Here is a 25,651-nt window from a genome sequence, read left to right on the forward strand (position 1 = left end):
CAGTTCTGAAGTGCTTCTGATTCAGGATTTTCCTCCTAGGATCCTTCTTCAGCAATGTTTCCTTATATAAAACCCAATAAATTATTATTTCCAGATCAGGTAAATGGTAAAACAGTCTGAATTACCCCTTTTTAGAACTGTGTTATATAATGGGGGCCCAGGTGACTGTCCATCAAATCTACACCTTCCATGTGCCTGCTGTACACCTGGCTCACCTCTGTGTGTTTTTGTCATTGTCATTAAAATGGAGACTTGTTACACTTCTCTCAAACGTATTTACAGACATTGTATTCTTCACAAGATCAAGGCCAATTGTATCACTCCAGAAATCACGTGCGTTGTCGTTATGGGTGACATATATTAGTAAAAAGATCCCAAGGTACTTTTGCACATCACTTTTAGTTATTTGGAAGGCTTTAGCAGGGTCCTTTTGAGAGGTGTAAAGCATACTCTCATCTGCAATTCTCTGGATCAGTTCATCTGTAAAATAGTACTTGAAAAATTGATGTGGAGTCTCCAAGTTCATAATTTTATTGGGGTAATATGAATTTCCTTTGAATTTCTTCTAGTCATCACTAATGGAAAGATTCTTACTTTTACAGTTGCAATGGAGGCGTTTTATTCTTGATTTGACATTGTTAGTTTTGTGACTTTCCTGATGAGTTAGCTGAGCACCGTCAGTGGTTTTATTGTTATCATGATCATTTTGTGGTATCACATGGCGAGTGGAATGTTCAGTATTAGCTACCTACGAGGTACTTTTAGTAGCAGGTTCTTCATCAGCTGAGGTGTCACTCTTGGAACTCGTGTAGGTATATAACTTATTTGGATGTATTATAGGATCATCATCACTGTCATCAAAATCACTGAGATTATCATCATCACTTCCAGAAGGTAATTCTAGGAGTTGTAGAACCTCTTCTCTACTGGCATTTTTCTTCAAGAAACTACGACGATCAAGTAGTCAATCCATACCTTGAATTTCAATGATGAACAATGGAATTAGTCTATTTGATAAATATACCACCTAGTCAACACTATCTTTTACCAGTAATGTGAATAATATGGGGTTATTTACTTTAAAAATCTAAGTTATGCAATATAACCTAACAATTATGAAGTATCAATATTTACATGATGTTGCATATATGCAACAAGCACAAAATTCCGTATAACACCTGATATATTGTATGCATTGTGATATAATACAGGAAATATGTCTATACGTACCTTATTTTGTTTGTATGATTTATATCTTCTTCAAAAAATAGCTTTTAATAATGAGGATTAAATTTCAAACTTCAAGTCAAAGACAAAATGCTGTAGCTTCTCCCATCTCATAATATATGCTACTCTAAGACCACAGTACAAGCAACCTATGGGTAACTAATGTCAAAGACATTCTATAAACATCTTGGAACACATGTGGAACATGCACTGGTTCATGAAATGCTCACCAAAAGTGTGCAAATCAATTTGTTAATCTATGTTGCATATATGCTACACCATGCAATAAAGGGTTAACATCTACACCCCATCTGGTTGGACCCATTTTTGTGGTAAATTTCTGTTACAAACTGGCAAGTTACAAATACATACACTGCGTCCTATACAGTCATTACCACTTAAAATGAGTTGTTTTATTTTTGGTACCGTATTGAACTTCATTGCAATCTCAAACATATAGCATGTTCTGCACGTTACATCTGGACTTTCAGCTCCGTTTTTTAAACGTTTTAATTGGATACGGTATTGTACCTTTCTAATCCAGAATGCATTATATTTTAAATATCAATCGGTATTACTGTCCGCCTCTGTGGTGTAATGGTTAGTGTGATTAGCTGCCTCCCCCGAAGGCCCGGGTGCGATTCCCGGCTCTGCAACGAAATTAGAAAAGTGGCACAAGGCCTGGAACGGGGTCCACTCAGCCTCGAGAAGGTCAACTGAGTAGAGCGGTTCGATTCCCTCTTCAGCCATCCTCAAAGTAGTTTTCCGTGGTTCCCACTTCTCCACGCAAATGCGGGATGGTACCTAACTCAAGACCACGGCCGCTTCCTTCCCTCTTCCTTGTCTACCCCTTCCAATCTTCCCATCCCCCCACCAGGCCCCTGTTCAGCATAGCAGGTGAGGCTGCCTAGGCGTGGTACAGGTCTTCCTCGCCAGTTGTATACCTACGACCCAAAATCTCACGCTCCAGGACACTGCCCTTGAGGCAGTAGAGGTGGGATCCCTGGCTGAGTCCGAGGGAAAATCCAACCCGGGAGGGTAAACGGATTAAGGAAGGAAAAAAAAAGAAAATCTGTATAACTAGAAACATAATGCAAACATAAAACAATTTTTGCTCAACATTTCACCTGAAAACCGTCAGACATTGTTTATTTAATAGTAACCGTAGCCTATCTACCTACTGATAATCAATTCAGCATTTTCCTTCTCTTCTTGCTTCAGCTGGAAATTATGACAGTTTTCCTCCATTTTCTTTTTCTTCTCTAAATTTGCTTTATGTCGCACCGACACAGATAGGTCTTTTGACGACGATAGGATAGGGAATGGGTAGGAAGCGGCCGTGGTCTTAATTAAGGTACAGCCCTAGCATTTGCCTTGTGAGAAAATGGAAAACCACGGAAAACCATCCTCATGGCTGCTGACAGTGGTGTTCGAAACCAATATCTCCTGGATCCAAGCTCATGGCTGCGCGGACCTATCCGCACTCCAAATCTCCCGGTCCATCATCTTTTCATATTTTTACTGCTATACTGCAGATTCAGATCGGCCCTGCACACATGTCATGTGTGGTGAACAGAGCGACGGTGTAACAGGTTTTGTGTAGAATTTCTCCGAACCTTATTTTCTAGTACTCTAACATTGCCGTCTACGTTATGGCATGACCATTAATTGCAACGTGTTAGTCTTGTTTAAAATACACTTATAATGTATGTAACATCCATATTAAATAGCCTAAAACCCATGGCGCTACAGCTCCAGACGGGCCTTCGCCTAACTAACCGACCACTGTTCAGCCCGAAGGAGTACAGATTGCGAGGTAACGCGTTGTCAGTGAGACGAATCATTTTGGCCGTTATTCTTGGTTTTCGAGGCAGAGCCGCAAACTCCCCATCAGATCCCCAATTGTTCTCATGTAGGTTGAATGGACCTTCTACCAGTCCTTAGATCCATGTCAACATTCCTGACCTGGCCGGTAATCGAACCCGTGGCTCCCGTAAGAGACAGGCTCATTCTCCCTAGACTGCTGGGCCGAACTGTAGGCCTACCTTCCATGTATGAGTAAATTTATTAGAAATGCTGCCTTCCTTCTGTCTACTAAAACTAGACATTCTCATTCAGGATATTTTATTCTCCTTGAATAAGAAAATCATCAGGTTGAACTGATTGTGCTCCCTGTATCGAGAGCCCAAGTTTTTCGGTATATGGGCAGAGAGCAGGACAATTGCGACCAACGTTAATAGGCTACATTCTGGCGCGGGAAGACTGTATTGGGCAATAAATGTTTATGAGAGACTAAATGCTAACAAACAAGGTTGGGTATTTGAATGAGTAGTTGTAATTGGTTTCAAATGTTAAGTTTATAGCCTTCTCATGATTTACAATTAGCTGTAAAGATCTCATTACGCCGTAGTGGAAACAATTTCGTTGGCGCTGTCAAACATTGTCGTAGAGATGTTTACATAAAAAAACCATCACTGAGATCAGAATAGTTTACATATGTTAAAAAAATCATACACGTTTTACGAGCTATTCTCATGGCAAAGTCATACAAAACGCAGACCAGTGTTCATGAAGTTTAACACAGTAGTGTTGACTATACTATACTTTACCTACAGGCTAATTCCTTATTCTCCTTGGTACTTCAGACTACTATTGGATGTATCTTACATTGTTAGCCTTTGTGTTGCTCTTAGGAGAGCAATATGAGTTCTCCCGATACTTTTTTTTTTTTTTGCTAGTTGCTTCACGTCGCACCGACACAGATAGGTCTTATGGCGACGATGGGACAGGGAAGGGCTAGGAGTGGGAAGGAAGCGGCCGTGGCCTTAATGAAGGTACAGCCCCGGCATTTGCCTGGTGTGAAAATGGGAAACCACGGAAAACCATCTTCAGGGCTGCCGACAGAGGGGCTCGAACCCACTATCTCCCGATTACTGGATACTGGCCGCACTTAAGCGACTGCAGCTATCGAGCTTGGTACTCCCGATACTAGCATATGTAGGATATTATTATTATTATTATTATTATTATTATTATTATTATTATTATTATTATTATTATTATTATTATTATTATTGTTATTATTATTTAGTGGTAGTAAAAAAATCTGTCCTCTAGGGCTCCCCACTTTTGAGAAGTTCGATGTCCCCTTTTGTTTCCTTTCCTGTCGACCTGCCTTGGTCAACTCTTGTTCTTGTAAGGCCTGGGAATGTTCTCACCGTCTCTATTCTGTATGTTCTTCCAGAAGTCTGCATGTTACCTGTACACACTTTTGTTACATTTACGTAAAATATACGAATTATTTCGTTGTTTTAGGCTGCAGTAACGTTGCACTTCTCGTTACAGACTATTTATCCCATTTCATCAAAACAAAGTCCGGCTTCATGGCTGAATAATCAACGTCTTGTTCTTTGGTCCTCGGGGCTTCAGTTTCGGTTCACGACTGGGTCGAGGGATTTTAATCTTACATGATCAATTCCCTTGGCTCGGGGACTGGATATCTGTGATGTGCCCAACATCCCTGTAACATATACACTACACACAGTATCGTACACCACGATAACATGTAGTTCTAATACACGGCATATGTCACTCATTCTCGTCTGACGAACTAAAAGGTGAAGATTCTTAACTAAATGTCACGCCCAAGTTGCGCACAATTCACTGACAATACAGATCGTGCTAAGAGTCAATTTGATTCACCGCACATCACTGAAAGTAAATGTTTCTTAATAGCAAACAATATGTATAATATTATTTACAATGATTCGAAATGAAAATAACAAAGTATGATATGACGTGGTTTGCATCGATTTGTAACATTTCTCCCAGTCAGATTAATGATTTCGCTCTTGGATCGCGGATCAGGATAATAATAATAATAATAATAATAATAATAATAATAATAATAATAATAATAATAATAATACCGGAGGTACACCTTCTCCGTGCATTTGAACTGAGCGCCTTCTACAAGGCCATCTGTAATTTAAATCCTCAACTGTGTAATGGAAGAAGTTTGGAACTTTAATCTTCAGATGTCTCTACTCTCTACAGATGTCTCTGTAAAACTGAAGAGAGAGAGAGAGAGAGAGAGAGAGAGAGAGAGAGAGAGAGAGAGTGTGTGTTTTAAGGTTACTAGCACTTCTATCACTTCCTTCTTCCTGAAATTAATAGCCAATTAGAAATGCTTAGTATATATTTTTGTAGCCAATCAAAATTGGGGGTGTGTACAGGCCATCAGCCTAGAGAGTTCTGGAACTTTCCCCTCTGCTACATAAACTGGGCGCTTTTGGGCCATGCTGTCTTCTTCGCTCCAGTCTCGAGTGCGTACGGTTAGAGGCGGCACTACAGAACCTTGCCGGTGGTCGGAAGGCACACCAGCTCAAGGTAACGGCAGACATCAAGGTTTCAAAATTCTTTCTTAATGTAAATTTCAAAAAAGTTTAACATTACCTTTTAAATGTAAATTTTCAGTCAAGTCTTAGTACTCTATTCAATTCCCTGCTGGGAAATATGTAACTTAGAGGGGTAGCAGCCTTTCGGAAGTTGCAAGGGCGGCAGTCTAGATGATTGACTGACGTGGTCTTATAATAATACTCAACATGGCTTAGCTGTGTTGATACTGCTAAACGGCTGAATGCATCGGGAAACTACAGCCGTAACTAACTCCCGACGACATGCAACTCTCCCTGTATGAATGATGTACTGATGATGGCTTCCTCCCGGGTAAAATATTCCGGAGGTAAACTAGTAACCCATTCGGATCTCCGGGTGGGGACTACACGAGAGGGGGCGATCATCAGGAAGATAGATACCGACATTCTGCGAGTCGGAGCGTGGAATGTTAGAAGTTCGAATCGTTGTGTTAGATTAGAGAATCTGAAAAGGAGATGGATAGACTAAAGTTCGATGTAGTTGGTATAAGTGAAGTACGTTGGCAGGAAGAACAGGATTTATGGTCAGGTGACAACCGAATTATCAACACAAAATCGAACAGGGGAAATGCAGGAGTTGGTTTTATAATGAATAAGAAAATAGGGCAGCGGGTAAGCTACTACGACCAGCATAGTGAAAGAATTATTGTTGCCAAGATAGACACCAAACCAATGCCCACCCCAATATTGCAGGTCTCACCAAACCAATGCCCACCACAATAGTGCAGGTCTATATGCCTACTAGTTCAGCGTATGATGATGAAATCTAAAGAATATATTAAGAGATAGAAGATTTTAACAAATATGTAATAGGTGAAGAGAATCTAATTGTGATGGGAGACTGGAATGCAGTGGTAGGCCAAGGAAGAGAAGGTAATACAATAGGAGAATTCGGATTGGGACAAAGAAACGAAAGAGGAAGTCGACTGGTTGAATTCTGCACTGATCATAATTTAGTCCTTGCCAATACTTGGTTCAAACACCACAAACGACGGCTGTATACGTGGACGAGACCTGGAGACACTGGAAGGTATCAAATAGACTTCATTATGATTAGGCAGAGATTCAGAAACCAGGTGTTAAACTGCAAAACTTTCCCAGGAACAGACGTGAACTCTGACCACAACTTGTTGGTCATGAAATGCCATCTGAAGTTGAAGAAATTGAAGAAAGGAAAGAATGCAAAAAGATGAGATCTAGACAAGTTGAAAGAAAAGAGCGTGAGGGATTGTTCCAACGAACATGTTGCACAAGGGCTAAATGAAAAGGCTGAAGGAAACACAATAGAGGAAAAGTGGATAGTTATGAAAAATGAAGTCATTAGGGCTACTGAAGAAATACTAGGAAGGAAGAAAAGATCAACTAAGAATCGGTGGATAACTCAGGAGATACTAGACCTGATTGATGAACGACGAAAATATAAGAATGCTAGGAATGAAGAGGGCAGAAAAGAATACAGGCGATTAAAGAATCAAGTGGATAGAAAGTGCAAGGTAGCTAAGGAAGAATGGCTGAAGGAGAAGTGCAGGGATGTCGAAGGTTGTATGGTCCTGGGAAAGGTAGATGCTGCAAACAGGAAAATCAAGGAAACCTTTGGAGAAAGGAAATCTATGTGTATGAATATTAAGAGCTCAGATGGAAAGCCACTTCTAGGGAAAGAAGACAAAGCAGGAAGATGGCAGGCGCATATCCAACAGTTGTATCAAGGTAAAGATGCAGATAATTTGGTTCTGAAACAAGAAGAGGCTGTTGATGCTGATGAAACGGCAGACCCAATTTTGAAGTCAGAGTTTGACAGAGCTGTGAGTGACCTAAATAGTAACAAGGCACCTGGAATTGATGACATTAACTCTGAATTACTGACAGCCTTAGGAGAAATCAGCACGGCAAGGTTATTCCATTTAGTGTGTAAGATGTATGAGACAGAAAAAGTCCCATCCGATTTTCGGAACAATGTTGTTATACTTATTCCCATGAAAGTCAGTGCTGACAGGTGTGAAAACTACCGCACCATTAGTTTAGTATCTCATGCCTGCAAAATTTTAACACGTATTATTTACAGAAAAATGGAAAAACAAGTTGAAGCTGAGTTGGGAGATCAATTTGGCTTCAGAAGAAATGTAGGAACACGTGAAGCAATCCTGACTTTACGTCTGATCTTAGAGGATCGAATCATGAAGGACAAGCCCACGTACAGCGCATTCGTAGATCTAGAAAAGGGATTCGATAATATTGATTGGACCAAGCTATTTAAAATTCTGAAGGTGATTGGGATCAGATACCGAGAACGAAGAATTATGTACAATCTGTACAAAAATCAGTCTGCAGTGATAAGAATCGAGGGCTTTGAAAAAGAAGCAGCAATCCAGAAAGGAGTGAGGCAAGGCTCCAGTTTGTCCCCCGTCCTTTTCAATGTTTATATAGAACAGGCAGTAAAGGAAATCAAAGAGGAATTTGGAAAGGGAATCACAATCCAAGGAGAGGAAATCAAAACCTCGAGATTTGCCAATGGTATTGTTATTTTATCTGAGACTGCAGAAGATCTTGAGAAGCTGCTGAATGGTATGGACGAAGTCTTGGGTAAGGAGAACAAGGTAAAATAAATAAGTCCAAAACGAAAGTAATGGAGTGCAGTCGAACGAAGGCAGGTGATGTAGGAAATATTAGATTAGGAAATGAAGTTTTAAAGGAAGTAGATGCATAGTGTTACTTGGGTAGTAAAATAACTAAAGATGGCAGAAGTAAGGAGGACATAAAATGCAGACTAGCACAAGCGAGGAAGACCTTTCATAAGAAAAGAAATTGTTCACTTCAACATTCATATAGGAATTAGAAAGATGGTTTTTAAGACTTTCGTGTGGAGCGTGGTATAGTATGGAAGTGACATATGGACGATAACTAGCCCAGAAAGAAAGAGAATAGAAGCTTTTGAAATATGGTGTTACAGAAGAATGCTGAAGGTGAGATGGATAGATCGAATCACGAATGAAGAGATACTGAATCGAATTGGTGAGAGGAGATCGATTTGGCTAAATTTGATAAGAAGAAGAGATAGAATGATAGTGCACATCTTAAAACACCCAGGATTTGTTCAGTTGGTTTTTGAAGGAAGTGTAGGTGATAAGAACAGTAAGGGTAGACTAAGGTATGAATATGACAAGCTGATTAGAGCAAATGTAGGATGCAATAGTTACGTAGAAATGAAAAGGTTAGCACAGGATAGGGTGGCATTGAGAGCTGCATTAAACCAGTCTATGGACTGATGGCTCAAACAACAACAGGGAATAAAGAGTCTTCACCCTCTTAATTTCCATTCAATTTGGTACTGGGGTGACTATGAATTTCAAAAACTTCAAATTTTAACTCTACTGCTGGAACTTAATATTTTTCGCCATCTAGTCACCCTATGTAATATAGGCTTAGCCTCTGTAACTTCGGGCCATATGATCATATAGGATTAGGAGTTTTTCGAAGCATTTTGTTCATGGCAGATTTTCTTAATTTTTTCTTTCTGTACACGTAGGTCATTTAGTATATTGCCTCTGTTTACCTTCTAATTATTTATGGCAATTGTAAATCAGACTGTCGAGCAGAAAAGACAGTAAAAACGGTTTTCAAAGTGATCTGATGTAAAATTTCGATTACAAACTCATGCTTTTGAGAGGCTGGAATGGTGTAAATTTTGGAGCTCATTCTCCTAGAGCAGGGCCTCTCAAACGCCCAAAACGCGCGCAAACAGCGGTGCAGAGTTCCTGTGCACAGTGCATCGGTCCCGCTCGGTTCGGCTCTGACCAACGCTTCGTCTCTGGGCTACCCGGCTACGCCCGGCTCAACTCGGCTCAACTCAGCTCGGATTTGGAGCGCTGCGAAGCATTTGAGGAAGAGGGAGACTGGGGGAGCGAGCGAGACAGGCGTGGGGAAACAGCGAGACAGCGCTATTGCTCTAAATCGAGGAGTGGGGGTCTGCGCTCTGATCAATCAAGCGAAGTCGTCTTTTTGCACCATGCACAGTGCATGAACCAAGCACATACACCCTGTCCTAGAGTGTAATTGAGTGGAGCAATAGTGCTCATTGGAATAGTGTAAGTTTAGAGCTACAAGCTTATTTTGTAATTTATTGTGTACCTGAAGATTGACTTACGCCTTTCCTCCCATCAGAGCTGACGAGCTCATCGTAATTCTATTTGACTATTATTTGTTGTTGTTCATCAAAGTTTACAGTCAGAAAAAAGAAAGGAAAGAAATCAAATTTCAGAGTTTTAGTGTTTTAAATTATGCTCTCATTTTTTCTCTGTCCACCCATTCAAGCCTGCACCTTCTTACTCCTCTGCAACTTACCAAAACACGTTCATAATAATAATAATAATAATAATAATAATAATAATAATAATAATAATAATAATAACAGGAGGAAGAAAAAGAAGAGATGGGTCGATGCCAGTTTTTGTCGATACTTTATACCAATATAAGTTTTCTATCTAGAAACTCGATACGCCGATATTGTCATTCTTGAAATAAAACAGTAAAATACAAATATCTAAATGCAATAGCATTAAATAGGCAATGCAATTTATGTTAATACTTTAGTATATGTATAATTGTTCAAATATAATGTATTGTGATATGTACGGATAACCAATCAAAAGTCAATTTCGGCTATGTTCGGCTTTGTGCAGTCAGTTGGATGAGTTTTACAACACGGCCCGTAGTTTTCATTCATTGTATCAGTCGTTCCAACACCACCTAGGTGGCATTGGTCGTTCTCACTCTACCTTCTCTCTCCTCGGGGCATACACGTGCATACAGCACTATGAATTTGTAAGCACATGCCAGGCTCCCACGTAACCGCGGTGGATCAGTTGTAGGCTATAAAATTCTTGCCTACCATAACAGCCAAGTGCTTTTTTTAAAGTTGCTTTACGTCGCACCGACACAGATAGGTCTTACGGCGATGGGATAGGAAAAGCCTAGGAATGGGAAGGAAGCGGCCATGCCCTGAATTAAAGTACAGCCCCAGCATTTGCCTGGTGTGAAAATAGGAAACCACGGAAAACCATCTTCAGAGTTGCCAACAGTGGGACTCGAACCCACTATCTCCCGAATGCGAGCTCACAGCTGCGCGCTTCTAACCGCACGGCCAACTCGGCCGGTAACAGCCAAGTTTCAAATCCCGGCATGAACGTATCTCCCTGAAAGAATACACCGTGATGGCGTCAGGCAACGAACACCCCAAGTTTGGCCTAGCTAACTTCGACGCTAAGTGCTTCACTCACATTATTCACACGCGTCAAGAGAGCAATATTGCTGGCTCTGGTCCAACACGGCAATGTTAGCATTCGTGAGGCAGCGTTTCGCCTAGGGATGCTCGGAGATGGTTACACAGTGGCGGGTGTCAGGGGACATTAGACATCTATGGGCACTGGTTGAAAGTGGGTTTTTACCTTGGACCGGATTTTATCATTCAAGCAACATCTTTTGACTTTGTCGAAGAAACAAACTCCGAAACAATATTATTCAAAAGCTAACTCGTACTACTTGGGGATCTCCTGCAAAACATCCTGCGCTCTTCAGCCTTAGCAGTGATTTTCTCTACTGCCGACTATTATGCTCCAATGTGGCTTAAGAGCCCATATACGAAGTTTACTGATCCACAACTAAATACCAGCTTGCATCTTATATCTGGCACCGTCAGGTCAACTCCAATCCACTGGTTCCCACTGTTGTCCGGAATAATGCCACCTGACTTACGAAGATCCCGTGCTCTTGTTCGAGAGTAGAAGATGATCTGCAATAATCTTCTGCTACCTGTTCTAGATGACATACCAGCTCTTAGTCTCCAAAGACTGAAATCACGACATCCACCCCTTTGAGATGCTGCTCTGAAGACGTCCACCAACTTCAATGCTTTGGAGGAGTGGAAAGGCCGCTGGAATAACTCTACTGACTTGCCCTGCGTAACATACTCAGAGGGGAAAAATTGCTAACGGATCTCAACTACCGCGTGCAACTTCGTCCAGATTGAACAGAATCAGGACAGGTCATGGAAAGTGCAGGGATTCTCTCCCCTCGCCACACCATTCTCCATATTGTAAACGAGTGTCAACTACGGGCTTTCACTTCACAAATTTAACCAGTATGGCAGTTTCTTGACCATTACATTGTGTTATTTTATGATATTCTGAAATGCAGACAGTTAATTGTGTTCTGACAGTCTCATTTCGTCAGGGGCGTGTCGTTTAACAACAAGCGAGTCGCATCACCTTTGCTGTACCTGTACCACCTCATCCGATACAGGGCTTCAACATTTTCAATGCTTTAATTTTTGATTGTTCAACTGTACATAGGTCTCGTTAGTAGTAATTAGTTACGCATCTTCCACAAACCAAATATTAAATTCGTATCTATTTAAAACAATATAAAAATCAAATGCGTGATACAACAGTAACGTAATACTGTAGTGTTGTAATTTTTTTGTTCAAAAATACAAAAGCATTCTCTCTCTGTCGGGGTCGAGCCTACTTTATTTTTCTACCATATATGAGTCCTGTATGAAATGCCGTATGGCCGGGAGTGTCCGTGGACACGTTCGGCTCGACAGGTGCAGGTCTTTTGATTTGACTCCCGTAGGCGACCTGTGCGCCGTGACAAGGATGAAATGAAGAAGAAGACGGCACAAACATCCAGCCCCCGTGCCAGAGAAATTAACCAATGGTCGTTGAAATTCCCGACCCTGCCGAGAATCGAACCCGGGACCCCTCTGACCATGGGTCAGCATGCTAACCATTTAGCCATGGAGCCGGACAGCGGTGCTAAATAGTCTCTCAGAAAATACGGTTGCTAGCAGTACACCTGAATATTTCGCAGCTTCACAGCTTCGAAAACTTTGTGGTTGTTTACCAAGCCTTGACTCTCACCTGAAAGGTGAGATTAACACATCTTTCAGGTATGTGATTTCATCTTAACCGACAATTAATTCCTTGTGTAATTTGTGAATGTTGTTGCTAAATGTTGTCGTAGAAGCACCACATACCAGGCAATTTCCCTGTCTCAGAAGAAATGGTCATCTCAAATTTTAAAAGAATGAAAAAGCCTTAATATACTATTTTAACGAGTATATAAGTGCAACCTATAATTTCGCCAAAGATTTGAATAAACGGCATATTAAAAAAGGAGTTACAAGCCTATCTCTTCAGTTGTCGATTTTTTTTTTCAATCTGCTCTACATCGAACCAACAAAGGCGACGATGGGAGAGGAAAAGGCTAGGGGTGGAAAGGAAGCGAACGTGGCCTTAATTGAAGTACAGCGCGAACATTTGCCAGGTGTGAAAATGGGAAACTACGTACACCATCTTCGGGGCCGACAGTAGAGTTCGAACCCCACTATCTCTCGAATGCATGCTGATAGCTATGTAACCCAAAGAGCGGAGCCAATCGCTTGGTCAGTTGTAGATTCAGGATCCTCCTGTTGATCAACAAATTGCAGCAGTTTGTAGAAGCAGTGAGAACACTCGAATTGCGAAAAACACGTCGTCTTAAGCGGAGGCCCAACAGCGTTGCGATGGAGCATAATTAGTTTTTTCAATGTCTTTGTACCGTATATTAATTGCATCCAGCAATGATCGTCTTACTGTCGCATTTCCTGATCGGCTATATGATAGCTCCTGAAAGAGAGTTATCAATCACAGTATTCACAGTGGGTGTTATCTGGTCACTGTACGATTAAGGGTGAGTGTTACTTGTGATAAAGTGTTTAATCAATAAATCAATACGTTCCCATTGCGATACTATAGGATTTGCTGTAATTGTGTGATAGGCAGATGCGAATACAACGGATCTCTTCTGTTTTTGGTCTTTTTTTAGCATATCTAGACTCAGGCTTCGGAATCCAGATTCGAACTTCGGCCTTGAGGGTTAAAGCCAGCTAAGTCACTGCACTAATAACATATTTACAAGGAAAGCTACTGGACCTTCCGACGAAATGTCATGGGTAGGCAAGCATGTCGATACATCAGGATGTGACCAGGAATTACTCTTCCAACTTCTAGATACGCTCTTTTATAACTTTTTCTTCTTTTGTTGTAAAAAGGGGCATATGGTCTTTTGAGAATATGATTTTACCTGTTGACGTTCAGGTTGGGGATGCCAGTCTCGTTGCTTTGCCTCTTTAACTGGCAATCACCACGATCACCATATTTAAATAGATTAGAATCCTGAGTGAATACCTTTAGGAAGTTCATGTTGTTTAACATAAATTATTACTATATTTATATCAGGCATGTGCTGTGCAGGCTTGGTGCCATAGAACAGTGGTATTCAACACTTTTTTGTTGGCGTCCCCCAAAATCCAACTAGTTTACCTTCGAACCCCCAGAAGTACGAGTATACTGCGAATCTTTGTTACAAATAATTGTTGCTCGATGCCAAATAATCATCATCTGCAGCTTATCCCGCTTGCTCAGGGTCCCTGCACGCACTCAGGCATGAAAGAGCTGTGGCCGGGGATTTAAGGCCGAGGTGTTAGGCAAGCAGCTAAGCCATCCTTGTTCCCCAATAATAAAAATAATGTACTGTACATATATATAATCGTCGCTGGGCAAATGAAATCTCGTAACTCCTTTGGATGCTGCCCCTACCAGTATCACCGCGAATACCGCCGTAATTCAGTTAATGTTGTTATTCCAACACAGAACATATTCTGTTTATTGTATTATTTTATTCTACTGGTGTAAATTCAAAACAATGACATGTAATCATAGTTCTGAAAGTTTCTTTAATACTCTTATTAGAGTGCGATTTATCGCTCACTTTTGGCTCCTCAGCATTCCACTAGTTCGAAACAAGAAAGAGTTTCTTGTATATTAAAAAAAAAAAAAAAGAACCTCTAGCCTACTCCAACTACATACAGTTGGCATCCTTACAAACTTTGGAGACGTTATCGCTGTCAATGATGGAAGTAATAGATTCGCCGAAAAGAAGCCGTAAAATCTTAAAGCCTTAATGAAAACTATATCTTAGCATCAGTTCCACATTAGGTTCTTTCATAGAAAACCAACGAGGATACAGACAAACTTTCTATTATGAGGAATAGGCCTATTTGTGAATTAAGTTGTGTGTAGAGACTTCAAAATTATAGGAGTGTTATTCGAGTATCTGCCATGCTTTACCTCTTGGATGCACGGTAGGGGCCGTGTAACTGAGTTTGCAATCGGGAAATGACAGGTTCGATCCGTATCATCGACAGCCGTGAAGATGGTTCTTTGTGGTTTCCCATCTCCACACCGCGCATATGCTGGGGTTGTATCTTAATTACGGCCAAGGTCACTTTCTTCCCAGTCCTAGCCCTTTCCTACCCCCATCGTACCCGAAAACCTTGAAGTGTTAGGACAATGTTCAATCAGTAACAAAAATAAACAAATTACGGTTATTACAAAACTGAACAAAATAAATAAGCCATAACATCATTACATCCAAACTGCCAACACCGGATCCCGTGAGATCTCCGAAGTTAAGCAACATTGGGCGTGGTCAGGAGTTGGATGGGTTGCCACGCGCTGTTGGTGGGGGTAAGGGAATGGAGGAGCGGAAAGGAACTGGCCACCCTACCGCACGTAAACTCCGGCTCAGGAACACCTCTGCGGAGGTTCGGACCTGCCTTCGGGCAGAATAACCCTTACCTACATCCAAACTATATTGAAGGATTATAATCAATAGTGCTATGTAAGATGTACCGTGCTTGTCTGTACTTGAAAAATGCAAGGCTTGTCTTCCTGGTTTTCCTTTCTGATATAGAATACGTATTCGTTCGTGTGTTATGCCCCGCATAGAATTTAAAGAGTTACACAGGTAAGTTCGGCTTCTTACTTTGCAACTGTACATGTCTGAATTGTTAATATTTCAATAATCAGTTATGCCATGGCAGTGGCGTCCGTCATTTTGTGATGAAATCGATGCTGTCGCGACGCAGTAAAATCAGTACCATACAGCTCGCGACATCGTGGCGTTAAGAGTGCTGGAAGTGAAACATTGTTCTCATAGAATTTTATCACACTAGCTGCCATTTTGGTCACCATGTCATCAGGTCGGTTGTAACGTTAAAAATTGTACTAAATTTTCAAAGCATCCGAATATCTTCGATCTAAATGGATTAATAACTACCGCAAACGTGTTCAGGAGGACAGAGGGAAGACCGAGGAATCGAATAAGCCCAAGAAGTCAGCAGTAGATCGCGCCAGGAAGTATCGGCAACGCAAGAAATATTTTAAGGCGTCCGCGCAGCAGGACGTATAGTACAGTACATCCTAGCATTTCTTACCTCGTTTGTGGAGCCTGCGGACTGTAAGCCATCTCTGCCAACCTCTCGCAGACCATTTCGGGTGGACGATAACTAGGACACGCGTCAGGTGGCCGTGTCTGACGGGGTTTGGCAAGCTACCACTAGGCACTTTAGTGTTGTGTTTATTGACAATGCATTTGGTTAACGGTTGATACATCTAATTCGATCTACTTGATTTCTCTCAGAAAGGCGTACTCTATGATAAAATATTGCGATACAGCCCGTCCGCATTTTAGCTGTGTTTGACATAATTGCTACGATTGATTTTTCTACACAAGGAAGTATATTCTACATTTTATCAAAGTATGAGTCCAAAGTTCTGTGATGCTCTTCTCTTGACCCAATTGTATAGGACCCAATCCGGTACAGTCGGAAAGCAGTTCAGATGAATAAGTATGAGATCCAAATGAATGCATTCGCTAGGGTGTTGAAATCTCCTCGCAGGATAACCAGGAACCCACTGAACCCAACATTTATTACGACCATAAGTAGTTCAAATGCCGTTAAACGTACAGCATTATTGAACCCTTGGTTCACGTTCGAAAGATTAACTTAATTTCATCTAGACTCATAAGCGACAGTATATGTAACTAGACGGCTATCACACTAACATAACAATAAGGTCCGAAAGAAAATATATACCATGTTCCACAGCAATATCACTAAAACTTCAGCATTTGTATCCCGTACGAGTAAGTCTCTAATGACCAATAAGAAGGTGGATGTATAGAACTACAAATAAGCAATGCCCGATCTCTACTAGTAAGTTGTAAGTACCACATCGCATGTTAAAACGCGGCATTCCCAGAAAACAATTACATAAAATGCCATCGCAAGTTATGTGAACCTGTTTAAGCTACAAAGTGTGCTACATAGGCATTGATGTGAGGACTTCATGCCCACTGAAGTGGCTATATGTAGTAAACATAGCGAGGTACACGTAGTAAACATGTGGAGAGAACAATGAGTGATACAGTCACCAATACGGCGTTGAAATTCAATAGAAGTATGTTTTAACAACAGGTCTTGTGCAGAGAACAGTAGCACTTTGATATTACTACTGGCATTGTTCTGAATTTATGGAGTAGCCCTAGGACTAATCTAACTGAGAAATAAACCCCTGAATGTTAAGCATACCGTATATAAGAGAAAGTGTGCTCACTTCACCTGTTTCAGTACTTCTGCCGCAGAGCAGCCGATCACAGTACTGCGTTCTGCAATGCAAGGTGCTATCACTTTGTACAACCACGCGGCCTTTCTTATGCAGCACCCTAGGTAATTCTTGCTATTTTTTGTTATTTGTTTTACGTCGCACCGACATAGATAGGTCTTATGGCGACGATGGGACGGAAAGGCCTAGAAATGGGAAGGAAGCGGACGTAGCCTTATTAAAGTACAGCCGCAGCATTTGCCTGGTGTGAAAATGGGAAACCACGGAAAACAATCTTCAGGGCTGCCGACATTTGGGTTCCTAGGTAATTCCTTACCCATGTAAAACACACACAAATACATTCTAAGATGTTAAACTTAAAAATTCAGCTAACATACCATTATCTCTGCAAAGAGAAGGGACAGCCGGCAAGCGCAAGCAGTTTTTACACAATGGAATTATTTTTCTTTTTCAAAACAAATCCTAGAGTTTTAATTGGCTTAAAAGGTGCCTTTAAGTCTAATTTACCTTTCAAGATCAAACCAGCGAAAGTGTTGAGGAAACTTTCCGAGATATTCGCTCATAGCACAGATTTCTTCTCCAGTCCCAATTCTACTTTAAATAATGTTATTTCGCTTTACGCCCCACTAAATAATTGTACGGTTTTTGGACATTCCGAGGTGCCGTAATTTAGTCCGTCACGAGTTCTTTTACGTGCCAGTAAATCTACCAACACGAGGCCCATGAATTTGAGCACCTTCACGTACCACCGGGACTGAGCCAGAATCGAACCTGCCAAGTTGGGATCAGAAGGCCAGAGCCTCAACAGTTTGAGCCACTCAGCCCGGCACATTCCTTCACTGCGCAGATAAGTGGATTATATACACACTGTATTAGTGTGAATTCATTCTCGATACCCACCCTCGCTGGAAGTTAGCCGCCAAATTTTATTCTGTACATCATCCTAACGGTCCATGACAGCCATCTCAATCGCGTTAAGTTCAGTCCCTTTGCGTTAATCACAAATTGTATGATGATGATTGTTGTTTAAAGGGGCCTAATATCTAGGTCATCGGTCCCAACCACAAATGTATCAGTTAATGTCCGACTCGTTGGCTGAATGTTCAGCTTACTGCCCTTAGGTTCAGAGGGTCCTGGGTTCGATTCTCGGCCGGGTCGGAGATTTTAACCTTCATTGGTTAATTCCAAGGGCTCGGGGGCTAGGTGTCTGTACTCTCCCCAACATCACTGCAATTCACACACCACACACATAACACTATCCTCCACCACAATAACACGCAGTTACCTACACATGGCAGATGCCGCCCACCCTCATCGGAGGGTCTGCCTTACAAGGGCTTCAGAAATAGCCGCAAGAAATTATCAGTCATGAAAATGAACATCCCACACAGAACTATGCAGTGAGATTTCTGTCATTCCGCGAATAGCACTCAAAGAATATAGAAACTCATAATATGCCGTGCCGAATAACAGCACGAAATGATCATTATGATGCCAAAGCGTCATACCGCGTGCTGTCAACGTGATCGGTATCTCGCCAAATCTAGCCTTTTTGACGAGGGACGTCGAGGTAAAATCACCATTATTATTGAAAAACCTGAAGGCTTTCGAGCGGTGAGCTCGCGTTTGAAATACATTCATCTGATCAAAATGCATGAACGATACAACAATGATCTTCGGATTGCCTTAGTTTTATTCTTGTGAATGTCTGAAGCATTATTATCAATCAAAGTGTCCGGCTCCATGGCTCGTTCGATTCCCGATAGGGTCGGGAATTTTAACCATCATTGGTTAATTTCCCTTGCACGGGGGCTTGGTATATGTGTTGTCTTCATCATCATTGTATCCTTATCACGACGCGCAGGTCGCCTACGGTGTCAAATCCTGTCCTGGGATCTCCCGGCACTAAAAGCCATACGCCATTTCATTTCATCAATCAAAGTAATGTCACATGAACATTCACAGATCGACGAAGGTTAAAAATAAAGTGAACTTCCGCGCGCAACACGAGGTACTATTTAGCAACTAAATCAAGCTTGTGACCGCCAGCCACGCCACAGTTTTGGCCAGACGCCGTGGTGCCTGCCGCAGACAATGAGAAGTGTACGGGAGTGAGCAGAAGTGATTTTGTTGTTGTTGAGAGCGAGTACATGAGAATCTCAGGGCGAAAACTATGCCCTTTTACTCACCTATTTCTGAGAAATACCCGATGAGTCGGAAAATCTCCAGTGTACTGAAATGGCGGGGGATGAAGAGATCTGTCATTGCGGCGGTATTTGCTCCTATGTTCGAGAAGAAACCCCTCCCCAACTCATCGTTAATAATTTTCTACACGCTATGGTTACATAATGGGACTAATCACGGTCGCCGGCTAGATCCATGGTGTTCCTCGGTGTTCCTCACATAGTGGTACAAATCATTTGCTACATCATGGTGCCACTCACATAGTGGTACACATTTTATGTAATTTATCATTTAAATTAATGTCAGCAAGAAAAGACACTTCAAAATACTTTTGCATCTTGCAATGTTCATACTGTTCAATATATCTTGACGTTTCCTTATTTTTTAAAAAAAATTATTACAAACATGTTCCAATTACATGAAAAATACTCCAGCAGAATCGAGAGTTATTTCTTCATTTCTCAGAATACAAAATATTACAAACGAAAATGAAATCCTGCTGTCCTTTCTTGATGACACACCTATCACAGATTATATACATTATAGACATATGTCCGATTCTTTGGCTTAATGGCTAGCGTCGAAGCCTTCGGTACAGAGGGTCTCTAGTTCGATTTCCAACCGTGTCGCGGATTTTAATCGCGCATGATGAATTCCTCTGACTCGGGGACATAGTATGTGGGTTTGTCCGACTTAGCTCTTCATATACATACACGCAACTCATAACACTACGACCACTATAGAAACACGCAATAGTGACTACATCCTTCCACACAGGGTTGGCATCAAGAAGGGCATCCCGCCGTAAAGGAGTGCCAAGTCCAGAATTCGCACCCGCGACCCCACCAAGAAAGCTATAGTTACAACAATACAGGCATACATTTTAGATATGTTGGAGTATTCTTATAAACAGTATTAATGTAAAAAAAACATTCCTTGCTTGGCAAATAAATCAAATATTTTCAGACAACATCGGTAAGACTATTTTGCAATGGGGAGAGTTTCTTAATATTTTTTGAAGAAAATTTACGATGATAATAATAATAATAATAATAATAATAATAATAATAATAATAATGTCGCAAACACTTATCACGGCAATGGTAGGGTCGGACATGAGACCGGTGTCTAAAAGTTATGTTCGAGTAGAATTCAATCCCTTCATGACGAGCTCCATCTGTTGGTTCCAAATTTGTCGCTACCTAACTAGAACTGCCATCTTATATTCGGAGAGAAAGGAAACAAATGCATCTTTTTCCTGGTGCTTTACCTACCAGGTGTATGCATAAGTTTTTGCCGGGTTTTGTGGTAAAGAAAACACGTACTTTTAAAGGGGAATTGGTTTTTTGTTTATCCACAATATTGGCCATCGGCTTCTACACACTTCGCCCTTCTTTAAGGTAACTTAAGAATACCATGCCAGAAAAACTACTTGTCTTTTGCGGCAAACCATTCATCGAGCCATTTTCCAACTTCCTCGAAACTGCTGGAGTGCTGCTCTGCGAGCGCGTGCCCCATTCATACGAAGAGGTGATAGTCAGATGGCGCCAGGTCGGGGCCGTACGGCAGGTGTGGAACGACGTCTCATCCAAGCGATTTCAAGGTGTCTTTCACTGGTCTTGCTGTGTGAGACGGCGCATTGTGGTGTAACAAAATCACTTTGCCATGTCTTCTGGCCCATTCCGGTCGTCTTTCGATCAATGCGTGATTTAAATTAATCATTTGCTGGCAATAGCGTTGTGCATTAACAGTTTTGCCGGGCTTCAAGAGCAATTGCTCGTCTTCGCACTTTTGTGGTCTACCAGAGCGCACTGTCTTTCACATTGAAATCACCACGTTTAAATGGTCGAAACCATGTCTCACATGTTCTCAAATTGATGGAGTGTGTTCACCATATGTTTCTACCAGCAAACGACGACTTCCCACAGCCGTTTTTATTTTGATTAAATATTAAAAGCAGTGCGTGCCGCAAATTTTATTTTTCAGACACAGACGTCGACATGATCACTGAACGATACAACACAGGCGCTAGTGTTTGGCGGACTCAACTTGTGTGTGTTGGTAGGTTAATGTCAGATGAACAAACTGACGTGTCAAATTCATACGTTGCATACTGTTCGCTGGCGCAATCTCTTAGTGAAAACGGAAAAGACTTACGTATACACCTGGTACGTAATCTGAAAATTCATATTAGTACAACGATTGAGAAAAGCAGTGCACGACTGGTAAAAGATCCTCGTCTGATCCTGTTTGAAGAGTGGACGTAATAGCTAAAGAAAACAAAGGCTATGAAAAGTGGAAAAATGAAAGACTCGAAATCTAAAAACCGTCAAAGTCGGAAGATAACAAGAGCTAACCAAGGAACATCAGATTTAAAAAAGACAAGGAGTGCAAGCTGGTAAAAGTAATATGAAACGATGCCAGGCTCACCACGGGCCACCAAAGTTGTCACTCCATGATCACAGAAGTTTCCAACCCCAGACGTTAGTTAAAAAGGAACAAAAAAAAAAAAAAACTCGTAGTAACTAAAATTAGCGAATGTCGGCATGTCCCCTGGATGTTCCTGTGAACCAGTCTTGATAAATTCCATGAAGTTTTTCTTCAGCCAGCTAAAATGATGCGGTTGGGAGTAAATAACCCGACAGAAGACTTTTTTACATATAGAAAAGCAAAACCATCTACACACAGGACACAAAGGCCGGCCGTACTCTCGGCACTAAATAGGATAGAGTGGTTAGCTCTATTCTCGGTCGCCTTTGCCCCCAGGAATTAACCTGGTACTTATTTTTGGTGCAGGCTGAGTGATCGTCAGGGCTACATGGACCTCCAGTGCTGGAAAGCTCGTTTATTACGTTCATCGATTCCCTGACAGGTATTCCAACCCACGTTCTTCCGGGTGAACCGAGCACGCCTGACCGTCTCGGATAGGCAGGCCCTACATATGCTGACCTGAAATGTATCAACGGAGCGATATTCATAACATGCCAAGATATATTACTTTCATTCTTTCTCCCAGGTCTTCATAATACGACAATTATTCGGAGGTGTTGGTTTACGGCCAAAACAGCCACATTCAGCCTACAAACGGTTAACTTAACTAGACTGGCAATCTGATATTGTTTCTGGAAGGGTAGCAATACGTAATCAAGTTCCGTTATATGCCTGCTCAGACACAGTTTCTTCTTTACACTGCAATTATCGCCTCAGCTAACGAATCATCACCACGCCCTTGGAAAGCGAACTTTTCTAATTTTTTCACAACCTGTTTATCATTAACACAAAATTGCAATTGGAATAGTTTCGTCGCTATTGAGACTCGCAGCCTGCTCCAAACATTTGCGTGCTAACAGCCCATTCATGGCCAAATAAAGACAGGGTCTCACTGGACTGCGTGACATCCCGTAACAGGAGCCGCAGGAATCATCAATACGCTTCCCTGTATGCAAATACACTCCAGAAGAATGAAGAACACGGCAATGCGCTTCGACAAGCCCGTCCCAAAATAAGATGTACACAACACGGGTAATATTGTCGCAATACACGGATCCAGTGTCTTCTGGCTCTTCTGGCATACACGGTTTTACTGGCAAGCAAAACCTCCCGTTCATTCACATACGTGGTCAGTGCAATTAAGTGTTCGAAACCAGAATAACAAGGAAGATCCATTCGGTTCTTCGTCGTGACACTTTTGCAAGGCTACCGGAATCACGATGGCAGAAAGGGTTGATTGGGTTATGAGTCCATATTCTGGATAGATGCAGTTAACCATGCCACCCTATCCTGTGCTCAAGTTTTCATTTCTATGTAACCACTACATCTACTGTAACCTGTTTTTCACATTCATGCCTCCATCTACCACCTACACTTCCCTCAAAAAGTAACTGAACAAATTTTGGGACCTAAGATGCGTTCTATCATCGTATATCTTCTTCTGGTCAAATTTCGCCAATCTTTCTCCTCTCACCAAATCGATATTAATCTACTTCCTTCAAGATTTATTTCCTAATCTACTATTTCCTGCATCGCCTGACTTCGTTACACCGCACTTCATTAAGTTCGTTTTGGATTTACTGTATTTTCATCTAGTACTCCTTCTCAAAGACCATGACATTCCATTCAACAATTTCTCCAGATCTGCAGAATCGCAAAATACATATATGTTCAATCCTCAACAGCTCCACCATTAGCTGTCATAAATGACTTAGGCATCACTACAGAGGTGTACTCGGGAAATGAGGAGAGAGAGTTCCTCGTTGCCTTCCTCACTGAGCTAGAAATTTCTATTACATATCAGTCCGCCAAGCCCACTGAAATGCATGCACCAACCAACCCTATGAGCAACATTTTCACACTATTCATAAGAGGGACTGGCTGCATTACTAGTATCGCTCATCACTTGCATACTGTCAAAGTCAAGGATAAGACTGAGACAGATCAATGAAAGTAACAGAACTGCTCTAGCCCATACCAGAAGACACAGTTCACTGTAAACAATAGCCCTTGCCAGCAAAAGCATCCAAAATCGATATGAAACTCAATTGCTTTTCCTTTCGCGACTGATGCTTCTTTTTCATAGCCCTCGATTCTTATCACTGCCGACTGATTATTGTGTGGATTGTAGATAATCATCCTTTCTCGGTATCTGATCCCGACCACCTTCAGAATTTCAAGTAGCTTGGTACAATCAACGTTATCGAATGCCTTTTCTAGATCTACGTGGACTTGTCCTTTTTAATTCGATCCTCGAAGATCAGACGTAAACACAGGATTGCTTCAACATGTTCCTGAAGCCGAACCGATCTTCTCCAAACTCAGCTGCAACGTGTCTTTCCATTCTGCTGCAAATAACACGTGTCAAATTTGTGCAAGCGTGAGATACTAAACCAATTGTGCGGTAGTTTTCATACTTGGCCATAACCAAACCAAATCCCATGGTACAACAGTCCCGAAGGGTCATAGCCTACCAAGCGACCGCTGCTCAGCCTGAAGGCCTGCAGATTTCGATGTGTCGTGTGATCGGCACACCGAATCCTCCTGGCCGTTGTACTTGGCTTTCTAGACAGTAACAGCTATCACACTGTCAAGAGCTCCTCAATTTTAATCACGCAGGCTGAGTGGACCTAGAACCAGCCCTAGATCCTGGTAAAAATTCCTGACCCAGCCGGGAATCGAACCCCCCCCCCCCCCCCGCGCAAGAGTCCGGCATCCTACCACGAAATCTTGGCGTCGGCTTTCATACTTGTCCACACCTGCTTTCTTGGGAATAAGTATAACAACATTCGGATGGCACTTCTCTTTATATCGAACAACTTTCACACTAAATGAAATAACCTCGCCATGACGGGTCGGTAATTCGGAGGCTATGTTATCAATTCCAGGTGTCTTGCTCCTATTTAGGTCTCTCAAAGCTCTGTCAAATTCCGACCTCAAAATTGGGGCTCTCCTTTCTCCACCACCACCATCATCATCATCATCAGCAGCAGCAGCAGCAGCATCATGGCCCGGATTTGGACATGTCATCTTTTAAATGGTGCATCACACACTTTGCTACCTTATATGTAAATCCTGAGCATGGTCCTCTGATTACAGAAACTCACATTTATTACGTCATTTATCGTAATTTTGCCATTTTTTACTTTAAGGTCTCTTTAACTACTTTTTTTATTTTTAGGAATTCGTGAGATTAATATTTTATTTGTAAGTCATTCACTTTGTGCTGGGTTATTATAGAGTCATTTTTATGCATTTACATTGGGTGATTAACATCTTTGCTTTCAATAAACGAGAATACCCAGTCATCAAATGGTTCAGCACTCGGTTCGAAAACTGTAATGTAAAATTAGTTCTTTAATAGAAAATGCAGCTTTCATGAATGGAAAAGAATAAGTCACGTATTACGAGGGGACGAAAAAGGCAAGGAAGTTTGACGATAAACATCTGAAAATGTATCTCATGAATATTTATACGCGTTGAGAATATGTATAACAAAAGCAATCAATGAACTATTTTCACAATAATGTTACTCACCCGGACGGGCGCCCCGAAGAGAGGCGCTCCAGTCGCCTCAGCCTCGCGCTCCGCCTGGGAAGACATCTGCGCCCGAGCCTGCCGCTCGCGTTCCCGCAGTCGATCCCGCTCCACGCTGAAACAAGAACACCTTCATCAAGACAAGGCTACACCCGTATAGACGTCACCACTTGGGCCAGCTAAACACTTCTGAAATAATAACAATAAGAAGAAAACCGTGAGAGAAATCTAAACTGCTGATCAGGAAGATCTAAATGGAGGTGTGTGTGTGTG

The 25,651-nt window shown here is 41.6% G+C and overlaps 1 protein-coding gene across 2 annotated transcripts in view; it reads right to left on the bottom strand.

Moving 5' to 3' along the window:
* The window catches only part of lilli (lilliputian), a 544,716-nt gene that overhangs the window by 213,127 nt on the left and 305,938 nt on the right, over positions 1-25,651 (bottom strand). For both annotated transcript variants that reach the window (XM_067143209.2, XM_067143208.2), the window contains exon 2: positions 25,379-25,493. In XM_067143209.2, the coding sequence (XP_066999310.2) occupies positions 25,379-25,444 (66 nt within the window). In that variant the 5' untranslated portion in view covers positions 25,445-25,493. The remainder of the gene's footprint in view (positions 1-25,378; positions 25,494-25,651) is intronic.

Source organism: Anabrus simplex, chromosome 3, assembly GCF_040414725.1.
Source record: "Anabrus simplex isolate iqAnaSimp1 chromosome 3, ASM4041472v1, whole genome shotgun sequence".
Taxonomy (NCBI): domain Eukaryota; kingdom Metazoa; phylum Arthropoda; class Insecta; order Orthoptera; family Tettigoniidae; genus Anabrus; species Anabrus simplex.